This window comes from Nothobranchius furzeri, chromosome 5, assembly GCF_043380555.1.
Source record: "Nothobranchius furzeri strain GRZ-AD chromosome 5, NfurGRZ-RIMD1, whole genome shotgun sequence".
Classification (NCBI taxonomy): domain Eukaryota; kingdom Metazoa; phylum Chordata; class Actinopteri; order Cyprinodontiformes; family Nothobranchiidae; genus Nothobranchius; species Nothobranchius furzeri.
The window spans coordinates 69,245,696-69,267,982 of record NC_091745.1 but is presented as its reverse complement, the minus strand read 5'-3'; the positions used below and the strand labels follow the sequence as shown (position 1 = coordinate 69,267,982).

Sequence of the window (22,287 nt, the reverse complement as noted above, 5' to 3'; positions counted from 1 at the left end):
TATTTAGTTATTGTTTGTTTTTGTGTATTTGATTTTATATATTTTGATAGAGTATATAATGTATATTGCTTTACATTCTGACAACTTCATAGTAATTAATGTACATTTGTGCAACTTAGAAAAATGAATGTTCAATAGTCATTCTAATAAAACATGCCTGTTTGTAGAAAACATGCGTGTGTTCGTGCAGGTGGGGTGTTGGTCGTGGTGGGGGTGATTGGGGGCGCTCAACGGGGGCCTCGCCCGGGGAGTAATTCTATGTAGAACCGCCACTGCGTCCAGTGCACGATGCATTCTCAAGGTGGCGCAACAAAACATTATTACTTTGTCGGTCATTTCAAGGCGTTTTGGGGGCCAAGGCAAAACGGAACACCTCCCTAATCCTATAACTGGGTTACCCCGGAAGACTTTGTGTAATTCCTACCCTGTCCAGGAGTATTAATTATACAGTTTTTATAAAAACACCTCAGACATCACTGACATGTTCTAATATTGTCCGACGAAAAACAAAATTGTCGGACCCGCCGTCTCATCTGCTTCTTTTCTAAACTCACAAAAATCTGTCAGTAACAAAACCGTTTGAAAGCCTCTATTTGCGGATTCTCTGAACGATGCCATGGAGTCTGTGACAACTTTCTTTTTCACTGATCCAATCGTCTAATCTCACAGCTGAAACAACGCTTTCTTAATAATCTGTGCACAGGAAGCTTACAGATGCTTTAGTTAAACAAAAGGTATAATTTCTTATTAATAAAACATTGTTGCAGCACTAAAGCAGCAGAATAATGAACATTTTGCAATAAATATGCAGAATATTTACATAGGAATTGTTTAGAGCCCTATTATTGGCAGAATCTGATATTAGTTTTAGCTCTTCACCTGGAAAAAAAATGGGCCCTAACGTGGTTTGAGTGGTGTTGCCATGTGTAGGCACAGATAAAGTGGACTAGATTGTTCTATTAGGGCAAATTAATTTGTGACAATAATTCTACACTAATTGCAGACATAGAACAGAATTAAAGAAGCTTGTGTGGAGCCAAAGTTTCTTCAGTAGAAGCTCATCAACCACAGGTGATGAACCAGACAATTTGACACGTGTCAGATGAGTGCTCTTCAGTCTTTTCTTTCTAATAATAGTTGTAATTTATTTACTTGTTTCACAAAAAGAGTCCCATGTAGTTTCAATATCCATTATTCAAAAGTTTCAATGTCCATAGATTCCATCATTCACCTGACACGTGTCAATAAAACCGTTTGCCCTGTCTCAATCCATCACACCTGAATCTAATTACACCGGGATTTAATCAATTTCCCTCTGGGATTAATCAATTTCCCTCTGGGATTAATAAAGTATTTTTGAATTGAATTGAATTGAATTTGAATTGAATTGAATTTCTCAGCTGCTTTGGTGCATTTCTCACAACAGAATTGACCTCTGCACCACTATTAAGCCCTTTCTCAGAACAATTAGTGCAAACTGCAAAACATGGTGGATAACTTGCAAAAGTGAGTCACTTCATCAAAACAGATAATATATTCATCGAAAGCAAGTACTGTATTTCCCCAGTTGCACAATGCTGTGAACAGTGTCCATTACTAAATATTATCAAGAGTGCATATGAAGTGTCTTGATTTTCCTCTACAATTTATGGATTTCAACATGCCATGCAGGCTGTTCAGACTTGACATGTCATTGGGAAGCACCTAAATCCGTCACAATGAGAACATGTTCAAACCATTTGATTTTGTGACCAAAGGTGCCGGTGGAATGACTGGTAATTGTGACAGCCCTGACACTGTGACTGATATAAGTACTTGCTTTTGATGAATATATTATCTGTTTTGATTAAGGGACTTGCTTTTGAAGCATTGACTACTTATTTTGAGCAACTGACTTTTCTTTTTGATGAAGTGACTCACTTTTGCAAGTCATCCACCATGTTTTGCAGTTTGCACTAATTGTTTTGAGAAAGGCCTTAGTAGTGGTGCAGAGATCAATTCTGTTGTGAGAAATGCACCAAAGCAACTGGGAAAAACTGTAAACTTGTGTGTTATTGTGTGGGTGAGTTAGCGGTTGCTACAATAAAACAAGAGCCACTTAAACGAAGTAAAATGTGTGCAACTACAGTCATTTTTATCAACCAGCTTTGTTGTAGTTCAGGAAATTGTGTGACTCTATTTCTTTCATCAGCTGCAAAACAAGCTCGTCTCCCACTGCAGTGAGACAAAAGGACACCACTTCCATAAAAATGTCTCTTTATTATAGTTTTCTTGACTTTGCTGTGACGACTGTGTTTGTGCAGTCCTCTGGTTTAAACGAAAACAAGTCTTGCACATGACCAGACACTGTGGAAGTGACGCAAAGTTCCAGACCCGGAGAAGAAATCAGCCTGATTGTCCGTATGGATCAATATTGTTTATAGAGGCACACTTTGCTAAATAGTGATCCCCGGAATCTCTGTGAAGTTTTCTTTTGTAACTTTGATCCATTCATACATACATCCGGCTCTTGTTCGGGTTATGACTGCAGCAGCCTAAGCAGGGAGGCCCAGACTTCCCTCTCCCCAGCCACTTGGGCCAGCTCCTCCAGGGTAATCCTAAGGCGTTCCCTGGCCAGCCGAGAAACATAGTCCCTCCATCGTGTCCCAGACCACCTCAACTGGCTCCCCTCGACGTGGAGGAGCAGCAGATCTATACTTTGAGCCCCTCCCGGATGACCAAGCTTCTCACCCTGTCTTTTATGGAGAGCCCAGACACCCGGCGGAGAAAACTCATTTCAGCTGTTAGCTTTTATGTCAATCCTACATTTTAGTGACAAAACGCCTCAAGATTGAGTGAACATGTCCCCAGTGCATCATGTTATTTGACATATTTAAAAGATCTGTGGTTTAGATGGGAAAAACAAAACATAACTTAGTGTTTGCATCAAAGTCAAAATAGAAAACGGGTCACATTTCTCCCTGTCATGTTCAAAACTGCAGCGTTGTCAGATGAATGTTCTGAATTCCTAAGGAGTCACTTTAAGGAGTCGACTGGTTCTCACACTCAGCTCTGTGGGCACATTGTGTGTGTGTGTGTGTGTGTGTGTGTGTGTGTGTGTGTGTGTGTGTGTGTGTGTGTGTGTGTGTGTGTGTGTGTGTGTGTGTGTGTGTGTGTGTGTGTGTGTTTAGGCTTAGAGGTTTTAGCTGCAGGTCGAGCAGCGAAAGCAAAGAACAACTCTGAACAGCTGTAGAAACAGTAACGTGAGCCTGATTGAGATTCTAAAGGACTCATTTGCATCCCTGCAAAAACAAAACACACACACACACACACACACACACACACTGTAAAGACTTCACACAAATCAGCAAACGTAGGAAAACTTCACAGATCAGATTTTAGATGCCAAAAAGTGTTTGATGTTTCTGTCTGATGACTTGAACACTCCCCCAGGTTATTTGGAAAGCTCAGCGGATTCAAACACAAATCGAGCCTAAAACACGCGGATATTGACAGAACATGTATTGACTTGTGTTCATAGAACAATCCTTTCTGCCCAGAGCTTTTGTTTGTGTTAATGACTGAAGACAAATCAATAAATTTACAGCAAGCAGGGTTTGAGTCGCATTAGGAGACGTGTTATCACATTTCAGCTGATACAGAAGTGTGTGTGTGTGTGCGTGTGCGTGTGTGTGTGTGTGTGTGTGTGTGTGTGTGTGTGTGTTTTGTAGTGAAGCCAGAGAGTGGCTTAACAGCCTTATTACCCTTCTGCTGGGAAATGAGGGTGAAGGAGCAGTTTTCTTCTCCACAGGGGTCCCAAATCCGCTCTCAAAGAGCCAGGCAAGAATTTGATTGAGCCTGTACACAGTGGTGCTGAAAGCTCAAAATGATGAATAATTAGGATTGTGTCTACATGATTGACAAGTAGCAGATGAGCCATCAATGCTAGCGTTAGCAGCTTGCCTCTTGCTTGCTCCAAGGAAGGCCTCGGACTCGACCTCAGGTTAAAAGTGTTACATCCTATAAGGTAGATGGTAGCAGAGTCACTCAAGAGCGGTTTTATGGCTTAAAATGCCCGTCAACCTCCGTTAGCGCTGATTAGTTTGGTTAGCTCAGTTAGCTCGTAGCTAAATAGGCTCAGATTTTGATGGGAGTTGATCATCTGCCTGCCTCCACCCTCAAAGCCCCACTCTCAGCACATTTTTGTATTTTCCTGGAGTGACGGATGACGGCGTGGAGGGTTTGTCCATTATATACACTCATCGGCCACCCCTTAGCGCTCCACTGCCTGAAGTTTACAACGCTTACATGTCCCATGGGACAGACGTAGCTCAGGAGGTCAAGTAATCGCAAGGTTACAGGCTCGATCCCGGCTCCGACCAGAGAATGCTGTTGTGTCTTTGGGCAAGTGGTCAGAGGGAATGGTGGCACCAGTGTATGGCAGGCCTCGCCTCTGTCAGTGCGAAGGCATCTGTGGCTACATCGTAGCTCATCCCCACCAGCGTGAATGTGTGTGTGAAGGACTGATTGTGTTGTAAAGCGCATTGGGAGGTTGTGGAACCCTAAGAAGGCGCTATACAAATACATTAATTATGTGAGGTGAAAGATGCCCAATTTTTAAAGTTAAGTATCTTTAACTATCTGGTAAAAATGATCGCATGTAGAAAAAGAAATAATGTAATATTCAACGACTGTACAGAAATTAGACTGTTTTTATTTTAGATTCGCCCTTTAGAGGTGTTTTCTTTCTCATTTCTCCTCACATTATCACTCGAGGATTAACGGGGTTGCAGGTGAAAAAGACGTGGGGGTCACACATTATTCCTTCAGAGGGTCAGTCTTACTTCAAATGTCCCCTCTCCTACTTCTTATCTCTGCAGACATTCTGCAAACAGATAACACTTCACACTGCTTCGCCTGCATGTTTGTTTGGTGAATCTCCTGCTTTCAGCCGATAAAAGACTCCGAGCAAAGTCACAGCTCATCCCTTAAAGTCCTCAGCTTCCTGCAGCTTTAATTACATCTAAATCAGCGCGGCCGTTAAAGGAGACGTTTGCAGTTTTATTTAGAGCTCAGGTGGTCTGTAACTTATCCTTAAGTGGTAAAGAAGTTTTTTTTAACACAAATGGATCTTACTTTTAAATGCAGCTTAGAATTTGGATTAGATTAAACATAAAGGAGCAAAAATTAAACTTTTGTCAAATAAAATACTTGCAGATTTTGACACTTTGTTTCATGTGTGACCTTGTGCATGCCACAGATTTAGAGCCACTACAGTGGCTTCCTGTGTTCCCTCTAAAGCAGGTGTGAAAGCTGCAGGTAAGAAGATGCTCAGACATTGTTTTGATGAGCGTCTTTGCTCCTGCAGGTTGGTTTCCAGATGTGTCAGCCTCTGGAGTGTGTGAGTCACCGTGTCTGGGTGAGACGCCCACCACAACTTTGTCATACCTGAGTGCTACCAGACATGCCTGTCTGTCTGTGAGGGCACAGATGGAGGGAGGGGGCTATTTTTGAGACATGCTTTTACCGCCCGTCTCATTATTCTGCCTGTAAATCTTATTTCTCCGATTACCGTCTGAATTTTTTTCTTGTCTTTTCATTTTTCAAAACAAAACAGGCCTGCAGTGACATGACAGGCACATATTTTATGGTCTTTGCTTCCTAAATAATTCTGGTTTCTCAGAACATTCAGTCGTAATCTTGGAGACAAACTTTCACATACCAGAGTTTTATACATAACATAAAATATATCATCTGTTCTCGTTTATTGTTGTCTTAATATATTTTATTTGTTCTTAAAGGGGACAAAATTCACATTTTACATTCTTTTACAGTCTCTGCAGCCTCTTTGAACACTCTATCAGTTTTTGACTTTAGGAATTATGTGCTTAAAACAAGCCATTTCAAAAAGTCCCTGTTTGTGATGTCATAAACGGGGAATGTAGAGCTGAACCACTTCTTACGTGCAAGAGAAAGCTGCTGCTGGAGGAACATCAACTCTATTTCAAGCCCCTCCCAGAAATTAGAGCATTTCAGCTCATAGCAGCTTGAACAGGGGGAAAGTTGGGCGGAGCCAGCTCCATACTGATTTCTTAAAGTGACACAAACGGTTCTTTCTGGAAGGTACTGACATTTTTAAGAATAAAACTACTGAAACTGCTTAATGTGAGAGGGACTTTTTGCAAATAACTTCATAAACATGTTTTGTATCAACCATAGAACTATTATAACTTAAGAATAAAAGTCAGAATGTATCCCCTTTAATATATTTCCCTTTATTTTATTGTATTTCATATCTTTTTTTAATCATATTGTGCCTTCATACATTTTCATTTATCTTTATTTATATCTTAAAATGCATCTTACTGTGTGCTGTTGTTTAATCGTACCATCTCCTATCATAACCATCAAACTGTCCTGGAACCTATAATATTACATCTCACTGTATTTTACCGCACCTTTCAAGGTTTGTGGATTTTTAAGTAAAGGTTATAGTTACCGCTACATTGAAAACTAACATGCATTCTTCTTACTATGTGATAACGTGACCAGGATGCTCATTTGAACATTACTGCTGCAAGGGATTGTGGTTTTTTTCTATTTTGGTGGGGTTTAAAAAAATCGACTGAAAATCAAGCAGACAGACTTAAAAAGAGAGGAAAAAGGGGAAAATATATGAAGTATTTTTTTGTATTTGTGAAATGATGATAAATATTTATTTTCTGGTGAGAAACGTCTCATTAGTCCAGAGACATGACAGCAGCTGATGCCTTCATGCACTAAAAAACAATTTGTGTCCTTAACCCTCTGGAGGCAGGTGTCGCAGATTTGCAATGTTAAAACCTACCTGGTTACTCCACACACGTGTTTCATGAGCAGTTTTAACTCAGAAGTTCCCCTGAAGGACTTCGTTGTTCGTCCTTTTATCAAAACTTATTTTGAGCCTGAGAGGGTTAAACTGTAATAAACATCCCAACTCAACAAGAGGAAAAAGGACTTTCCTTTGGCCTTTTGCTCAGATGTGAGTCAGATTTTTGAAAACACAGAAAGTGACGCTGAGCTGAGAGTCAAGGGTCTGTGCTGACCTAAAAGTGAGGCTGACAAGTGTGGGCAAGTGTGGACCGAGCGGCTGTGATCTGTGATGACAACCGAAGATCTGACTGACACCGGGATGCAATAAATAAACAAAAAAGGTCAGCTTTCATTTATTGTTTCAAACTAAGATTTGTCGCTAGATTCAAATGAGGATGAAACAGCTTTAACTTGAAGAAATGTGGCAGATGTAAAATTCAGTGAAATGCAAACTTAAAAAAGAGAAAAACTATAAAGGAAGAGAAACCAAAGAGTTGAAATGAGATTTGATATCAGACTTTTGTGTGTGATGAAGAAAAAGGAAAAAACAAACACGTTTTTAACCGTTCAGGAGTGTAGACAGTGCCCTCTGCTGGTACGAGGAGGGACGTTGTATTTGGAACCAAAACTCTTGACCTCTTTGCGCCACTATGAATAAAATAAAAAGGTACAAATTAAAATCTCAGACAAGATATGAAGACCAGCTACAAATTATCTTAATCCTTAATACGTTTGTTGAGCAATTCAATCTAAAAAAATCATATTTTATCTTCTGTAGTCATGTAAATTGTGGTATTCGTGTCTTTTTAAATTTATAAATAGCCGAAAGTGAGCTGCAAACACAAAATTACACAAAAAAAAACCCTCACAAAAAATGTTGTTTTATTGTTTGCTATGTTGTGCAACACCGGATGTACATTAGTATTTCTGTGTCTCTTATGCTGCATAGTCCTGGAAACACAAGTTTCTTTTTGTTCAGACATTAAAAAAGATCAATTAAAGGTGTGGCTCACTTGTTTTATCAGTACATTTGCAGTGGCCCCTAGTAGCTTGTGCAGAATGCTGCTGCTAGAATCTTAAGAAGAACCAAAAAGACTGAGCACATCACTCCTGTTCTTAAAGGGACTTTACAGAGTTTTGAATTTTTATGCTCGCGATTGCCCCCTCAGGCCAAAAGCGTAACGGCAGCTTCAATAGTAGGCTCGTGCACGAGGCGCGCATGCTGTACGTGCACACTCCTCAATGAAAATAACAGCTGAGACAGTACCCTGTGTGTGTGTGTGTGTGTGTGTGTGTGTGTGTGTGTGTGTGTGTGTGTGTGTGTTGCCCGGAGGACAGAGGACAGGAGAACACGCAGCTAATTTTAATTAAATAATTTGGTTCTGTACCTTTCTCTTCAGCACAGTCGACAAAGGTTTATGATGGGTCAGTCCTCCTGCATGCTCAGATCATTCCCTTCCGTTGCTTGAAAAATTGTTCCAAAATGAAAGTTGAACCCACATCTTTTTTATCTGTGATTTCAATGCTGTTCGGCGAGTCTCAAATAAAAATTTGGAAACCTTACTGTAAAAAATTATACCATTAATGTAAAAAAAGAAACTCTAAATAAACTATGTTCACATCCAGAATCGAACCCAGGTATTCCATATAAGAGTCCACCATCATACCAGGTGAGCTATAGCAACAATGACATCTTTTGTATCTGTAATATTTATATCCTTGATAATAGCTAAAACAACGTTCAAAGAACGGTTCAGAGCGAAAATGGCTATTTTGTTGCTAATTTGCAGGAAATATCTAGAAGAAAGTAGCTAACGGTCCTCAGAAATGTAGCTAGCGTTAAGAACAGCGACAAAGTCGCTGAGTTGGCACTACCTCACTCTCTGCTGCTAAAGCTACTGATAGCAAATGCTACGTGCTATGCCTGAGCGTGAACGCGCATGAAGCAGCCTGCTCGACCCGAGAATCTCTTTATGTGATTATACAGAAAAACAGGCAATCACAGTAAAAATGCCAGGGCTCGTTCTACAGGACCAGGGCATTGCAGGAGAATGTATGACGAAGAAATTTATCATCTCTATACATGTTTTGGCTGTCAGACTTCCATAATGCCCCTTTAAATCTCCACACTCGTTACCAGTAAACCACAGAATCAATTTCAAAGTGCTTCTGCTAGTTTATAAATCACGCAAAGACATGGAGACAAAATGCATGTTGGATCTTCTTCCTGCATATTTATGCCCGGCAGGGCACTAAAATCTTTAGGAAGCAGTCAGCTGGTAGAAACCCGGGTCAGAAGCTGCTTTTAGCTACTATGCAAAAAGCAATAGTGCACCATTTTCAGGAGCTAGAAGGGAGCCCCGTCACAGCTGAGCTGAACGCGGCAGAATTTGAAGTCTTATCGCTCCTTCAAGCCTGAAGGAGTTTCTGCCGTGAGGTGGAGTTGCTAATGCTAACAGTTAGCTTCAGCTACTAGAGTTGTTCTCTGCTGTTAGCTAAACCAACTACAGCAGTCCCCGTTGCGAGTCAACATGGGTGAGTCCATGAATGTTGTCAGGATTTTCTGATCCTAGTTTCACCGTTTATTTTCTATCTGAAGCTAACGCAGGAGATAGATGTGGGAGCCTCAGAGTGACCGATTTTAATCAGAAATAAGATTTTTTGAATGTTGTTCCAGTGTTCCAACATTTTCCAGAGAATTGTACCAAATTTTTCAGGAACCATTAACGCTTCTATGTTTTTACCCGTTTGACCTAAAATATCGTCACATTTTAAGACATTTGACCAACTGTTTTTATTATTGAGTAAATTTTTAGATGACCACAAGTATAAATACATGTACAAATCTAAGGTCCATCAAGTATTGGAATAGAATAAGAGAAATTCTGCTTGCATTTTTCTAACCAGATAAATGTTATTATGCTTTACAACATTTAGTGCAACTGTTTTTATTAACTTAAACCAGAAGAAAACATCAGATTAAAACATACAAGTCAAAACCCGAAAAAAGGAGCAGAAAAATAAACAAAAACAAGATCAGCCTCTCCAAACATGAAGACTCACACATTGCACGTTTTTGTCTCAGTCAGAAAAATTCCACTCATGTAATCCGACATCAACTCAAACACATGGATGAAGTTTCAACTTTTTTTTAAATACTAATTTTTTTTTAATTTTATTTATTTTTACTTTCTTTGTGTTAGCAGACCAGTTCAGCCACACTGTGGGGCCTTTTACTGTAATCCCCTTTACTTCAGAGCAGGTTAGGTGAGCTAATCCTCACCTAATCCAGCTATCTCCACCTTTAATCCCTTAATCCAGTTTTCTAATTTACAGATTAGCTTTGTTGAAAGCTCAAAAGGTCCCGTTTCATGGTTTAAGAAGCATTATTTAAATGTCTTTGACAGCAGAGGGCTGTGATAAGCTTTTACTAGTTACTGGTTTCGGATATCTTGCTTTGTGGATTAAACTGCAAACATTTCTGCATAAAAATAATCTAATGTGTTTAAATCTGTTGGTCCAGAGCCTGATTATTGGTGTTCTTTGTTGAAATCTGGACATTTCTCACAAAACAACTGATGTTGTGATTAAATAATACTCCTATAATCCATTTGTTACATTCCAGAGGCCAATAGTTCTCAGTATTATTAATAAAACGGATCAATTTAGTTTCAGACATGAGTCTGCGGCTGTACTCTGGTCATTTCTCAGTTGGTCTTTGTCATGCTCTTGGTCTTGAGCTCAGCTAGCTTACTGGTAACAAAGTTCCACTTAAAGGATGCTTCCTCGCTGCCTTCTTCTCCTCCTGCTCCCCCTCCTCCTCCCAGAGACATATACTTGGAGAAGCTGTTTTTGCTGCTGCTTCCTCCTTCACTCTCCTCTCCAGTGGTGATCTGCTCATCCTGCTGTTGCTCCCCTCCGGCTGCCATCACCCCCGCCTCACCCTGCTCAGCTGCGTTCGCAGCTGCAGCGGCTTCAGCCTGCTTCTTCGCAGCCCAGTTGGCTGCAAAGCTATCCCAGAATGCCGTGCGTTTGGTGGGTCGAGGAGGTTCTTCTGGCTTTACTGCGAGAGGGCTGAGAATTCAGACGAGTCACGTTATTCACACGCTTTTATTAACAGATATTTCATCAGATGTTTTGAGGCAACAGATGTTTATAAATGCATTTCAGTATTTAACAAAAAACAAATTAAAAATGCTCCAAAATTATTGTTTCTAGATGACAATCTTATATTTTTGGCATCAAATATAAAGTCTTCTTTATTTCTGTTCCTTAAACTAAACATCTGTCAAGTGTCAACAGAAAAGCTAAATAAGCAATGCATCGATTTGAGTTTCAAGAGCCGATGCTGACTTGTCAAATCTGATTTATCCATAAAAAATTATTCAACAAAACACTTTTCCTCAGTGACATTTTTTATTAACGTGAAAATTCTTATTTGGAAAGGAAAAAAAATCCATAGAAAAGATGTGTTTTGCGGGGTGATGCATTCATGAACCAAATAAAGTTAGATTTTTTTTGTTTCAGATTGACTGATTTTCAACATGTTTCTACAACAAACTGCAACTGTAAAGTGTGGAATTATTGTGTTTTTACTCCAATACGTTGTTTTGGTCTGTGCATAATTTAATTTAAAGTCAGCTCACTTCAAATTAAAAAGTAAAGTCAGAAAGAAACTAGAAAACAATAAATATTTAAATAAAATGACAAAACAAAACAATCCTGTCCTGCTTGACCAAGGCCTGCTCGCTGTCCCTCGTTCTGGGTGTCGTACCTGTGGGGACCGGGCTTTCTCAGTCCTAGCACCGTCACTCTGGAACCAGTTGCCACCCTCAGTCAGGCTGTCCCCCTCTCTGCCAGACTTTAAGAGTCACCTAAAAACGCACCTCTTCCGCTTGGCGTTTCCTGAACATGTTTGATTTTGGCCCTCTTTTATGTTGAATTTATTTCACAGTTTTCATTGGTTCACTCAATCCCTTGTTTTACACATTTGTCCTGTACCAGAATGTTTCACCTATTTTGTAATTTGTATTTTGTAATTTGAATTGCTTTTGTTTTTGATTTATTCAATATATTTACCTTCTACTGTAACATGTTCAGCGCTTTGGGCTTCCTGACAGGGTTGCGGAAGGTGCTTTATAAATAAAGCTTTGATTGATTGCTAATTTTCCACCAGGACTATTTTAATTTAGCGTATGAACATTTCAGCTCATTTAATGCAACATCTAACGAGCTTTATAAATAAAGCTTTCATTGATTGAAAAAAAAGCTAAAGATGCAGATACTGTAAAACATCACAAGTGGCATTTTAACAATATGTTTAGTTAAAATATTAGATTTTTTTGTTCATACGCAGACATTCTGCCTTTATCACTCACTGATCAGCCACCGGCGGGCTCTCGGTCTCCTCTAGAAGCTGGTGCTCATCTTCTTTGTTGAAAAGCGACGAAAATCTGTTCCAGCTTTTGGCCCCGGCCCCCTGCATCTACAAACAATTGCATGCATACACAAGGTCAAAGGTCAAAGCAGGGATGCTCGAGTCCTGTGAGACTAACGCGCTGCCGTGATCATTTATCATTTTAGAACCCATTCTTTTAAGATGCTGGAGGTTTTTGGGACATAAACAAAAGTCCGTGTACCTTTTTGGCCAGTTGGGAGACGGCGTTGGGCCCTTCATCGTCCTGCATCGGAGTCATATCATGTTCTATTTCTGTGGCCTGAAGCAGAGAAACAGACAAAATAAGTGCAAATCCTAATTTTTTAAATGTTCTTTAGCTTCTAATGCAGATTCAAATATGTGTACAGAGTTCCATCCAGATATTATAAAAAAGCATTAGATTCAAAGCACAGATGACATTAAAGTGTCCAAAAACGTTAATATTTAGGCTGACAGAGTGGTTGAATAAGCATTTTCTGTTGATAATCTTTCACAGTAAAACAATATGTGTAGAAAATATCCTAAAATGCCATTTGTTTTTTTATTTAACTCAAACAAGTGAAGCAAAAGAGTCTAAATGTCCAAACATTTGCTCAGGATTCCTGATATTTGTAGAGCAAACCGGCTGAATCTGAAGTGTTGGCTTTCTGTCTGATCCCGTCAGTCACTGGAAAGCCAGCTAATCTGTTTGCTCAGCTCCTGGTCGGGATCGAGTTTCTCTGCTGTGCAGAGATCTGGGTCAGCAGTGCACGCTTGTTTCACAGGTACCACATCCCGCATGAAGTAAAGGAACACCGACGTCTTAGGGGAAATTTCCTCAAACAAAAGAGTGAGAAATACCTCAGCGCTAATACAATCCAAAAATGGCATTATTGGGGATTATTAGTTCATACGTGAGCTTGTTTGGCTTCAGGAACTCTGCAGAAAAACTAGATTTTCATGAGTCCATCCAAGATTTAAAGAAAAAAAAAAGAAGTTCAGTGTTTCTTTTTGGAAATATTAATTATATTTCAGAGTTTGCATGTTTGACATCTGAGAAAAAAAACCCTGAATTACATTTTTACTCCTGAAAGGTGAAGGATTAAAGTACACTGTAGAAATAAAATGTTGGATTTACTTAACTGGTTCCACTAAACGTAGCGGCTTAAATGTAAAAAGTAATGTACATTTAGTTTTAAGCAACTGGGAACCACCTGCAGCAAGGGACTGTAACTAAGCACAAGTGTACTTAAGTACAGATACAGAAAAGTTACTTAAGTCACTTTCTTGAGGCCTACTTTTTACTTTACATGTTCTGTAAAATTCCAAAAGTAAAAGCACTTTTAATTCATGTATTTACTTCTACACACAAAACTAGTATTAAATCTTAGTTGAATACTTTTACTCTTATTTGAAAATGCATACTTTAATACTTTTACTTTAGTAAAACATTTCTTTGATATTTTCACTTTTACGTGGGTAAAAAATTGAGTACTTCTTCCACCACTGACCAGTTGACATAACTTGGTTAAGTAATTTCAACAATTCATTTCTTACTGTATTTAATTCTCAGCACAGAATGACATGAAGGTACAGGATGTTTGAAGTATGTAATGTATGTATGTAATGAAGCATTTGAGCATCTCTGGGCATCATGTTATTTCTACTGGTATCAACTTCTGCAGCATAACCAGAAAAACCTGCAAACGTATCTTCAGTCAAAAAAAAAAACGAGTTAATTTCTTCATATTTAAACATCCTTAGAATGATCTGCATGAAGAAACCTTTACCTCTTCTGCAGCATCATCTTCATACTCAGGATTTATAGTCTTCATCACCTTGCTTTTGTAAACCTTCCACATCGGATTCATACTTGCTCGAGCAGATTCTCAGGGATCGACCTGCGAAGATCTCCGTTTCATTCAGTGGCCTACCCTCGGTGAAATCCCCGCTTCCAGCTCCAGGTCAGTTTGGCTTCACCAAACCGGCTTCCATGTGAAACGGTCAGAAAACTCAGGCTGGTCTCAGATCAGAGGCCTTAACTTGTTCATGCTCCGATTTCTGACCCGATTCTGAGCGTTTCATCCAAGCAGGGAAATCAGCAGCTGCTGCCGTACCCGAGTGCTGTCTGCAGGTAAAGATAGGATGTTGTGTTGCTCGTGCGTGCACCCAGCAGGTGGACACACACACACACACACACACACACACGACTTGACACAGTTCATAATACCTACCTTGGTTACTTGGAAACAGGTGTGGATTTCCTCATTTATATTTTAGAGGGTTTCTTTTCCAGAGTCAGAGGTTCCTTTGTCTGTCAACTCCAATAGGCTGGTTCCTGTGACACACACACACACACACACACACACACACACACACACACACACACACACACACACACACACACACACATTGTCCCTCTACGTCTGAAAATGACCAACTCTCCCCTTATAGACATAAAAAGAAACTTTTGAAAGATGCATCTGTCACATTAAGATCAGGAGGGTTGGACCCAGTATGCTGAACCCCAGGACGACAGGAGGCAGGAGTGGAGATTCAAGTAAAATCCTTTATTAAGGATGAAAAACCAAATAAACATCCAAAAGGGCAGGAAGCCAAAACCAATTATCAAAACGCTGCAAAGAACAAAACCAAAAGCTCACTCTATGAGCAGAGAACCAGAGACCAGGCGGGGCGGGGCATCAAAACAACGCTGACAACATCAATGGACCGGCAACACAGAGAGACACAGACAGGGTTATGTACACAGGAGCTGGTTGATAGGAGACGAGGGGCAGGTGTGTGGGGAATTGGGCACAGGTGAAAACAATGAACTGAGGAGAAGCAGAAATAAGCAGCCTGGGAGTCATGATATCTGAATAACCTCCACATCTTTCCCTCTTACCTGGCCACTTCCTTGCCATCCTCCTCCCTTCTCTGCTTTCATTGGCTGCAGCAGGACATCCCCTAAACACCAATGAGATGCAGGTGCACGATGAGTTTTTTGTGTGTGTGTGTGTGCACTGCGCTGCCTGGCAACCTAGGCGGAATGTCTGGTGTCGTGTAGACGAAGAGAGATGTACGAAGCTCTGACGACTGATTGGATTTCACCTGCATCCCACCAGAGACACACGGCGTGGTTAGTCTCAATTGGACGCCGTCGAATCACTTCCTGAGATCAAAGCAGCCGCAGTTTTTGTTTTAGCTGCAATCATTGATCTGTAATTACAGTTAAGTTAATTAAAGAGTGATTTCTGTGCAACACAACAAAGAACTGATCACAATCTTGATTATAGAGCAGAGAAATGTGATCTGAACGCTCCTCTGATGAGCTGTCAGCGCTGGCTTTGATTGACACAGACAGCAGGAAACTATAAGGCTGCAGATTCACAATGAATTATACATACAAGTGTGTAAACTACGCGCGCACACACACACACACACACACACACACACACACACACACACACACACACACACACACACACACACACACACACACACACACACACACACACACACACACAGAGCTCAGGTTTCACTCTGCAAAGGTCACACCCAACTATTTATCAGACCTGACACACAGACCACACGTCCTACTTCTCTTAGATATGACTAACACAATAAAGTTAAGTTATAACATTAAATCTCCTTAATGTTTCTAACCTAAACATGAGTTCAGGACACTTGTTGTGGATATTTCACCCAACCTGGGCCAAAACTCAGCTTGTGACGCAGTTTTAGCAGGAATTTTTGCCTTGTGGCGTCGTCCTGCAGCTGCTCATGCTGCTTTATTAAGGGAATAAAGACAACATTGTTTTTGTTGTTTTATTCAGTCAATATTAGTTGTTAGAGAAAAAGAAACTGTGCGCACTTACTTTTTCTTCTGTGCTGCATTTAGTAAACAGAAAATGTTTCACTTTCCCACATTAAATTGGAATTTACATTTTTTTAATTTGATATACTTCAGAATAAATTAGCTACAATGGTTACGTTGTGCATTTGACCAAAAAAAGTATATATGTATATATATATGTGTAATATATATATATATATATATATATATGTGTGTGTGTGTGTGTGTGTGTGTGTGTGTGTGTGTGTGTGTGTGTGTGTGTGTGTGTGTGAATATATATATATATATATATATATATATATATATATATATATATATATATATATATATATATATATATATATATATATATTGTACATACACACATATATAGTATATACACACACACACACACACACATATTATATAGCTATTGTGGGGTTTACTCCAAATTATAAACAGTATGCAGTTATAATTTCTAATAATTGGCTATAATTTTAGTGTAATCTGTATTGATTGTGTATTTTTATTGTCAGAATAAACCAGGTTTGCTTGTAGATGTGGTCATGTGACCACAAGAGGGCAGAAGAGTCCTTTGCTTCCGGGTGACGATGCTGTTCAAAGAGGAAATTGTTTGGCGTCATCCTCACATACATGGTTGCAATGTTGACATCCCATGAAAATATGTTTATTTTGTCTATTTAAAATTATTATAGTCAAAAATTGTTTTTGAAAAAAATATTATTATCCCTCCAACTTTTTTGTCCAGCAGGAAGTCAGTTTTTCTTTGGGAGCTAAGATCCTTTGACATAAGTAGGAGGCTCTTGAATGTGTTTTATCAGGGGATTGTGTTTGATGCTGTGTTGTGTTGGAGCCTCACAGCTGAGGACAAAAACAGAATCAACAAAATGATCAGGAAACCCAGCTCAGTGGTTGGGCGAAGCTTGGACTCATTTGACATGATCATGGACAAAAGGATGATGAGTAAACTTAAGACTGTTCTGTCTCTGGAGGATCTCCCTCTCCACCATGTTTTTAAGGATCTCAGGAGCTTTTTAAGTGGACGAATGTTGATGCCCCGTTGTTCCGCTGAACGTTGCAGAAACTCTTTTATTCCTGCTGCAGTGCGTTTTTACAGCAAGCATTTTGTAGGATCTCATATTTGATGTTTTTATCATGGTTGTTTATAGCAGAGTCCAGTGAATGTAATTTTTTGTTTTGTCTGTTGTTGTTTTTACATGTCATCGCAACTAAATTTGCCCCTTTGGGATTAATAAAGCCAACCTTAACCTTTTTTACTTGTAGCAAAGTCGGAGTTAGACTTGAGGTCAAAGGTTATAAAGAACACACAACAGTCTGCTCATGTAAAAGTGATGCAAACATTCCAATAGTAATGAGAATGTTGAAGATTTGTTTTAAACCCGATGAGGAGCTAGTTTTGCAGCTTGCCTGGTGTGTGCAGCTCCAGGTTCTGATTGTGTTCTTGTCCTCTTCAGACCAGTGGAGGGCGACGGTAAATCAGTCTTCCTTCGCAGAAATGGAACAAAATGTACAAATCACAGAGCATTCCCTCATTGTGTCTTTAACACAAACTATGCACGGCACTGTGTGACATCAGGCTGCAGAAACCTGCCTAATGAGCTACAGGATTATAGAATTTAACACGTTTTCACCTGAATTAGCTGAATTTTCGGAGTGATAAAAGTGAAATCTGCAGCAGAATTTCATTCAGCCCCTGCACACATTTTGTTTTCGTGCAGGGAGACGTTAGTGGTTTCTGCTGATTTGTCAATACAATAAAATCCTCAAACCAAGAGCCAGAAATACAACCAGAGCAAAGTCCCCAGCCAACCAAAATTAGTGCAGAACCGTCCGACTGGTTTAGTTTGTCAAGCAGCAAAGTGAAAAGTAAAGTAATTCATAAAATTAAAACTGTTGGTGGAAAGAAAAACAAATGTAATACATTTATATAATATGTAATTATAGAGCAAAATTAATTGTAATAATATTGAGGTAATATCTATGTGAGTTAATAACATTAAACTTTTTATGTCATTTCAGAATTTTTTTTAAATAGAAAATTCCAACAGGTAGGCAGGAAAAGTCAATAGTAATCCCACGTGATCTGATTTCAATAGTACACTGTAGGCTGCACAAAAACCAGGCAGAGTTGCTCACTCTGCATTGACTCCAGCTGGGTCTGGAGAGTAAGGAACCCACCCAACATGGTGGCGGCATTCTCAGGTGCCCAATGGCACATCTAAATATTCATGTTTATGGCGCTGTTGGCTAGTGTCCCAGGCGCATTCAATTCACAGATGCTGATTGTCCTAAAATTCTCCAGTTCTACTTAGCAACCGAATGTGATTGGCTGTTTAGCTGCAGTTCACGGGAGCTTTTTTTTTTTAGCACCCCAGGAGTGAAAGTCTGGTGGAGTGAAAACAATGAATAAAATATTCAAATTCCATGTAGTCAAACACAATTAAGCAAATCTGACTAATTTATAGTAAATACATAATTTATATTTTAGTTTTTTTGGATTATTTTCTCCCTTCAATTCAGGGGCGGTGGGTCCCAAGTGCCCCCTATGGACGAGCTGCCACTGGACCACAGCAAAGCTCAATGTTTGAGAGAATCCAAAGCTTTTCTCAAGTCTTTCACAACAGTGAATCAAACACAAACATGTTAGAAATATACATTTCAGTTATTTAAAATGTTATCGCAAATTTAATTCAACAATTTATTGTTTTAGGTTAATTCACCTGTTGCTGTGTTAAAAAAACTATGGAGATAAAAACTTTTTTAAATGGTGAGCAGCAGAAACATATATTTTTTTTAAATTCTGATTATTTCTTTACTCATCAACTGTAATATTTTTATTTTGTTTTACAATTATGTCTTGAATAAACAAGATCAATGTATGGTTCGACTGAACATTAATATGATTTGTTAACACTGGTTTTTCCTGGTGGGCCAGCAACTTTTTAGGGGTGGCCATGGACACCCCTGGCCACCCCTTGGGGGCACCCTTGCCCACCTTTCGCCTCAATATTTGCATTTTCCTCCATTTTCACACTGTCAATAATGAGGTGGTGTCACATGGCTCCACAAAGTCATGTGACTCCACCCCATCCAGCTTGTAGTACAGCATCTTAAAGAAACATCGGCAACCTACATCTTTTCTTTTTTTTTCCAATACCTAATATATTGACGTTGACAAAATGACGTAACTAGACATAAATTTTGGTATTGGTAAATTTTTAGTATGTCGCCCACCTCTAGTACACAATTATGGTTAATAATATAATTGGATGATTGTGATGTCATCACCGGCGGCCTACGAGTTCTTACTTGCTGCTTGTCACTGACAGCAGCACGCTCAATCTTGCTTTTGCAATCTTGCTTTTGCAGCTTAAATCAATCTATTATTCATTCATTAGTCTTTCACCAAATTTGTGTTTCGCATAAAGTTTTCTTATTTTAAATCTGCTTCAGATTGAACATAATTCTAGAGTAGGTCCCTTGACACTGACAAAAGCATGAACACAAGCTCTCGAGCGTTAGCGTTGATGCTAATCATTTAGCATTTACCTGCACCTGCAACTTATTTTAGATCTAAACTGAAATAATTAAGTCAACCAAATACTTGTAGCTGTTGTAGTTTGTGCAGAATAGAATAGAGTAAATATTTTAGACTTTTGTGCTTTTTCACTGGAATATAGGAGATATGGCTTCTCTGCAATGTGATGGAATAAACCCACCGACCAAAGCCTCAAACCAATACTGCAGTTGCTTACTTCCTGATTTATTTTGTAGAGATTTTCTCACTTGTGCATTCTGTTGAGCTTACTTCCCCTTGTGGTTTCACTTAAGGCCTCAGTTGGCAGTTTCCATATTTGCTCTTCGTTTTTTCCGATGACTCTTCCACATTACTTGACATTCTTTGTGATTATAACGTGCATTGCCATGCTAAGGTTTATTTTTTAATTCTGTTTGTTCAAATGTCTTACAAAGATCCAGATAGAAGTCAGATAGATCACATGGAGTTTGTTCATGCAAAATAAATCAGGTATGTAAATGCATTATGCCATGCAGTTTGAAAGGTGCAGCACTCTGCTCCAGCTTGGATAGCCTCAAACGGTCCTGCAGGTTAAGGAGTGGACAGCTCATTACATGAAGAATCAGTCAGGATATGATCACTCAGACATGTGTGTGTGTGTGTGTGTGTGTGTGTGTGTGTGTGTGTGTGTGTGTGTGTGTGTGTGCGCGTGTGCATGTGTGTGCATTACATAAACGTTTCTCCTGACACATTTTCTTCCATGCTTCTTTCCAGTTTAACGAGACTCTGCAGAAGCTTGAGTTTCAGCACAGTTGCATCCTGTCATGCCAGTGATTGTGTAACTCCACAAACCGCTCCTCTTGCCTTACAAAACATTCTTACTGCTGTGATATTTCCATCAACACACTGTTGGCTTCAGGCTCTGGTTTTATAAAAGGGACTCTGAAGGTTATTGGGTTCAACTTTGTTTGAACAATATGACATAATGCACACACACACACACACACACACACACACACACATTATTGTTTGATCTAGAGATCTGAGGTAAGTGCATGTAAAATTTAGAAGAAATTATTTTGTGTGTACCAGCCTCATCTTGTGAGCGTGGTATAATTGGAGGCTATTATCGTCTTTTTTTATTATCATGCCTGCTCACAGAAAATAAATTAAAAGGTGAACATGAAGGAAACAGCTAGAGATTATTCGTTAGTTTTAAGATGTAATTAATTTTAGAAATGAATTAAAAAGAATATTTGAGAGAAATAAAAATGAAAAAAGTCTTAGAAAAATGGACCAGTTGATTGAAATTTGAAGATTTTTTATGGTATAAAATATTCAATACGTTATGGTTAATACACACACACACACACAGAGAATGCTCGTGGATGAACAGACAGAACCAATATCCATTGACACAAAGGCTCTCTTGCACTCAATGAAAATTTAGTAGAACCCAAACTTTTGACCGTTTGTTGACACAATGGTGATCGCACGTCTGTGATTGGTTGATGCAACAGCAACGTTGGTGTCTCAGCTGTCTGCTTCACAACTTCACTCTTGTTGAATTCTTGATAACACTTGGTAACCCCAGCTCCTCCGGGAGAATCCCAATGCATTCCCTGGCCAGCCGAGAGACATAGTCCCTCCATTGTATTCTGGGTCTTCCTTTAGGTCTTCTCCCGGTTGCACGTGCCCAGAAAACCTCACCAGGAGTACCCTTTTCCGACTCAAGACAATGGTCTCAGATTTAGAGGAGCTGATTCTCATCCCAGCTGTTTCACACTCTGCTGCGAACCACTCCAGTGATGTTCTGATGAAGCCACCTGGACCACATCATCTGCAAAAAGCAGAGGCCCAATCCTCGGGTCACCAAAACGGATCCCCTCAACACCTTGGTTGAACCTAGAAATACTGTCCATGAAAGTTATGAACAGAATCGGTGACAAAGGAGAGCCTTTGCGAGTCTATCTCTCACCGGAAACGTGAGCAATGCAAACCAAGCTCTGACACCAGTTAGGGACCTAGCAGCCCGTATAAGAGGGCCTGGTACCCCGTACTCCTGAAGTACCCCCATAGGGACCCTGAGGGAAGCCTTCTCCAAATCCACAAAACAAATGGAGATTGGTTGGGCGAACTCCTTAAAGGAACGTAAGAATATTTCCTTCTGAAATGTTCCCTCCTTATTTTTATTCACACACTTTTAGTCACAGCAGTAACTCAAAATCATGTCCTCGTTAGAAGAATAGCTCTCTTGTTGCAATGTATTTCTGGGACGTGGAGAGGAGAGTTTGGCAACATGACTCAGCTGGTTTATTTTTGTTGGAGGGTTGGGGTGGGGGTGGGGGGGTCACATGACTTAGCAGGAAACCTGGGTTCACTACCTGAACCCACTTGTTGCTTTTAAACCTTAGATGCTTGCATTGTCTATGAACATATATGAGAGTTTATGTGCAAACACGCATTTGCACATTTGCAGAGTGAGATGATTGCACGCAAAATAACCCGAAGGCAAAAAGGAGTCACAATGTTTTCAACCATTTTTCAATTATGCAGGACTTTTTCTCCCCAACCTGTTCAAACCAGCTGAGAACCTATTACTTTAAGCTAGCTGTCAGTTTAATTTTATTGTCAGTTTGCACACAA

At 39.6% G+C, this 22,287-nt stretch overlaps 1 protein-coding gene across 5 annotated transcripts; it reads right to left on the bottom strand.

Annotated features, from left to right (window-relative positions):
* Positions 1 to 9,763: 9,763 nt before the first annotated feature.
* LOC107379327 (uncharacterized protein C1orf232) lies at positions 9,764 to 14,981 on the bottom strand. 5 transcript variants are annotated; one of them, XM_054740986.2, is made up of 7 exons: positions 14,911 to 14,965; positions 14,738 to 14,815; positions 14,482 to 14,585; positions 14,038 to 14,375; positions 12,471 to 12,548; positions 12,210 to 12,316; positions 9,764 to 10,905 (listed from the first exon to the last, which is right to left on the bottom strand). In XM_054740986.2, exons 4-7 carry the CDS (start codon positions 14,116 to 14,118, stop codon positions 10,539 to 10,541), a joined length of 633 nt encoding a protein of 210 aa, XP_054596961.2. In that variant the 5' UTR covers positions 14,119 to 14,375; positions 14,482 to 14,585; positions 14,738 to 14,815; positions 14,911 to 14,965; the 3' UTR covers positions 9,764 to 10,538. The 5 variants fall into 5 exon arrangements, with proteins under 5 accessions (XP_054596961.2, XP_054596962.2, XP_070407951.1 ...); XM_054740987.2 differs by lacking the exon at positions 14,738 to 14,815 and having other exon boundaries at positions 14,911 to 14,981; XM_070551850.1 differs by lacking the exon at positions 14,738 to 14,815 and having other exon boundaries at positions 14,038 to 14,148; positions 14,911 to 14,981.
* Positions 14,982 to 22,287: the final 7,306 nt, after the last annotated feature.

Excerpts from the sequence above, each read along its gene's own strand:
- LOC107379327 (XM_054740987.2), bottom strand. The coding sequence starts at position 14,118 with ATGAATCCGATGTGGAAGGTTTACAAAAGCAAGGTGATGAAGACTATA. Across the intron at positions 12,549-14,037 it reads AAGATGATGCTGCAGAAGAG|GCCACAGAAATAGAACATGA; the intron begins GTAAAGGTTTCT and ends TCTCTGCTTCAG. Across the intron at positions 12,317-12,470 it reads TCTCCCAACTGGCCAAAAAG|ATGCAGGGGGCCGGGGCCAA; the intron begins GTACACGGACTT and ends AATTGTTTGTAG.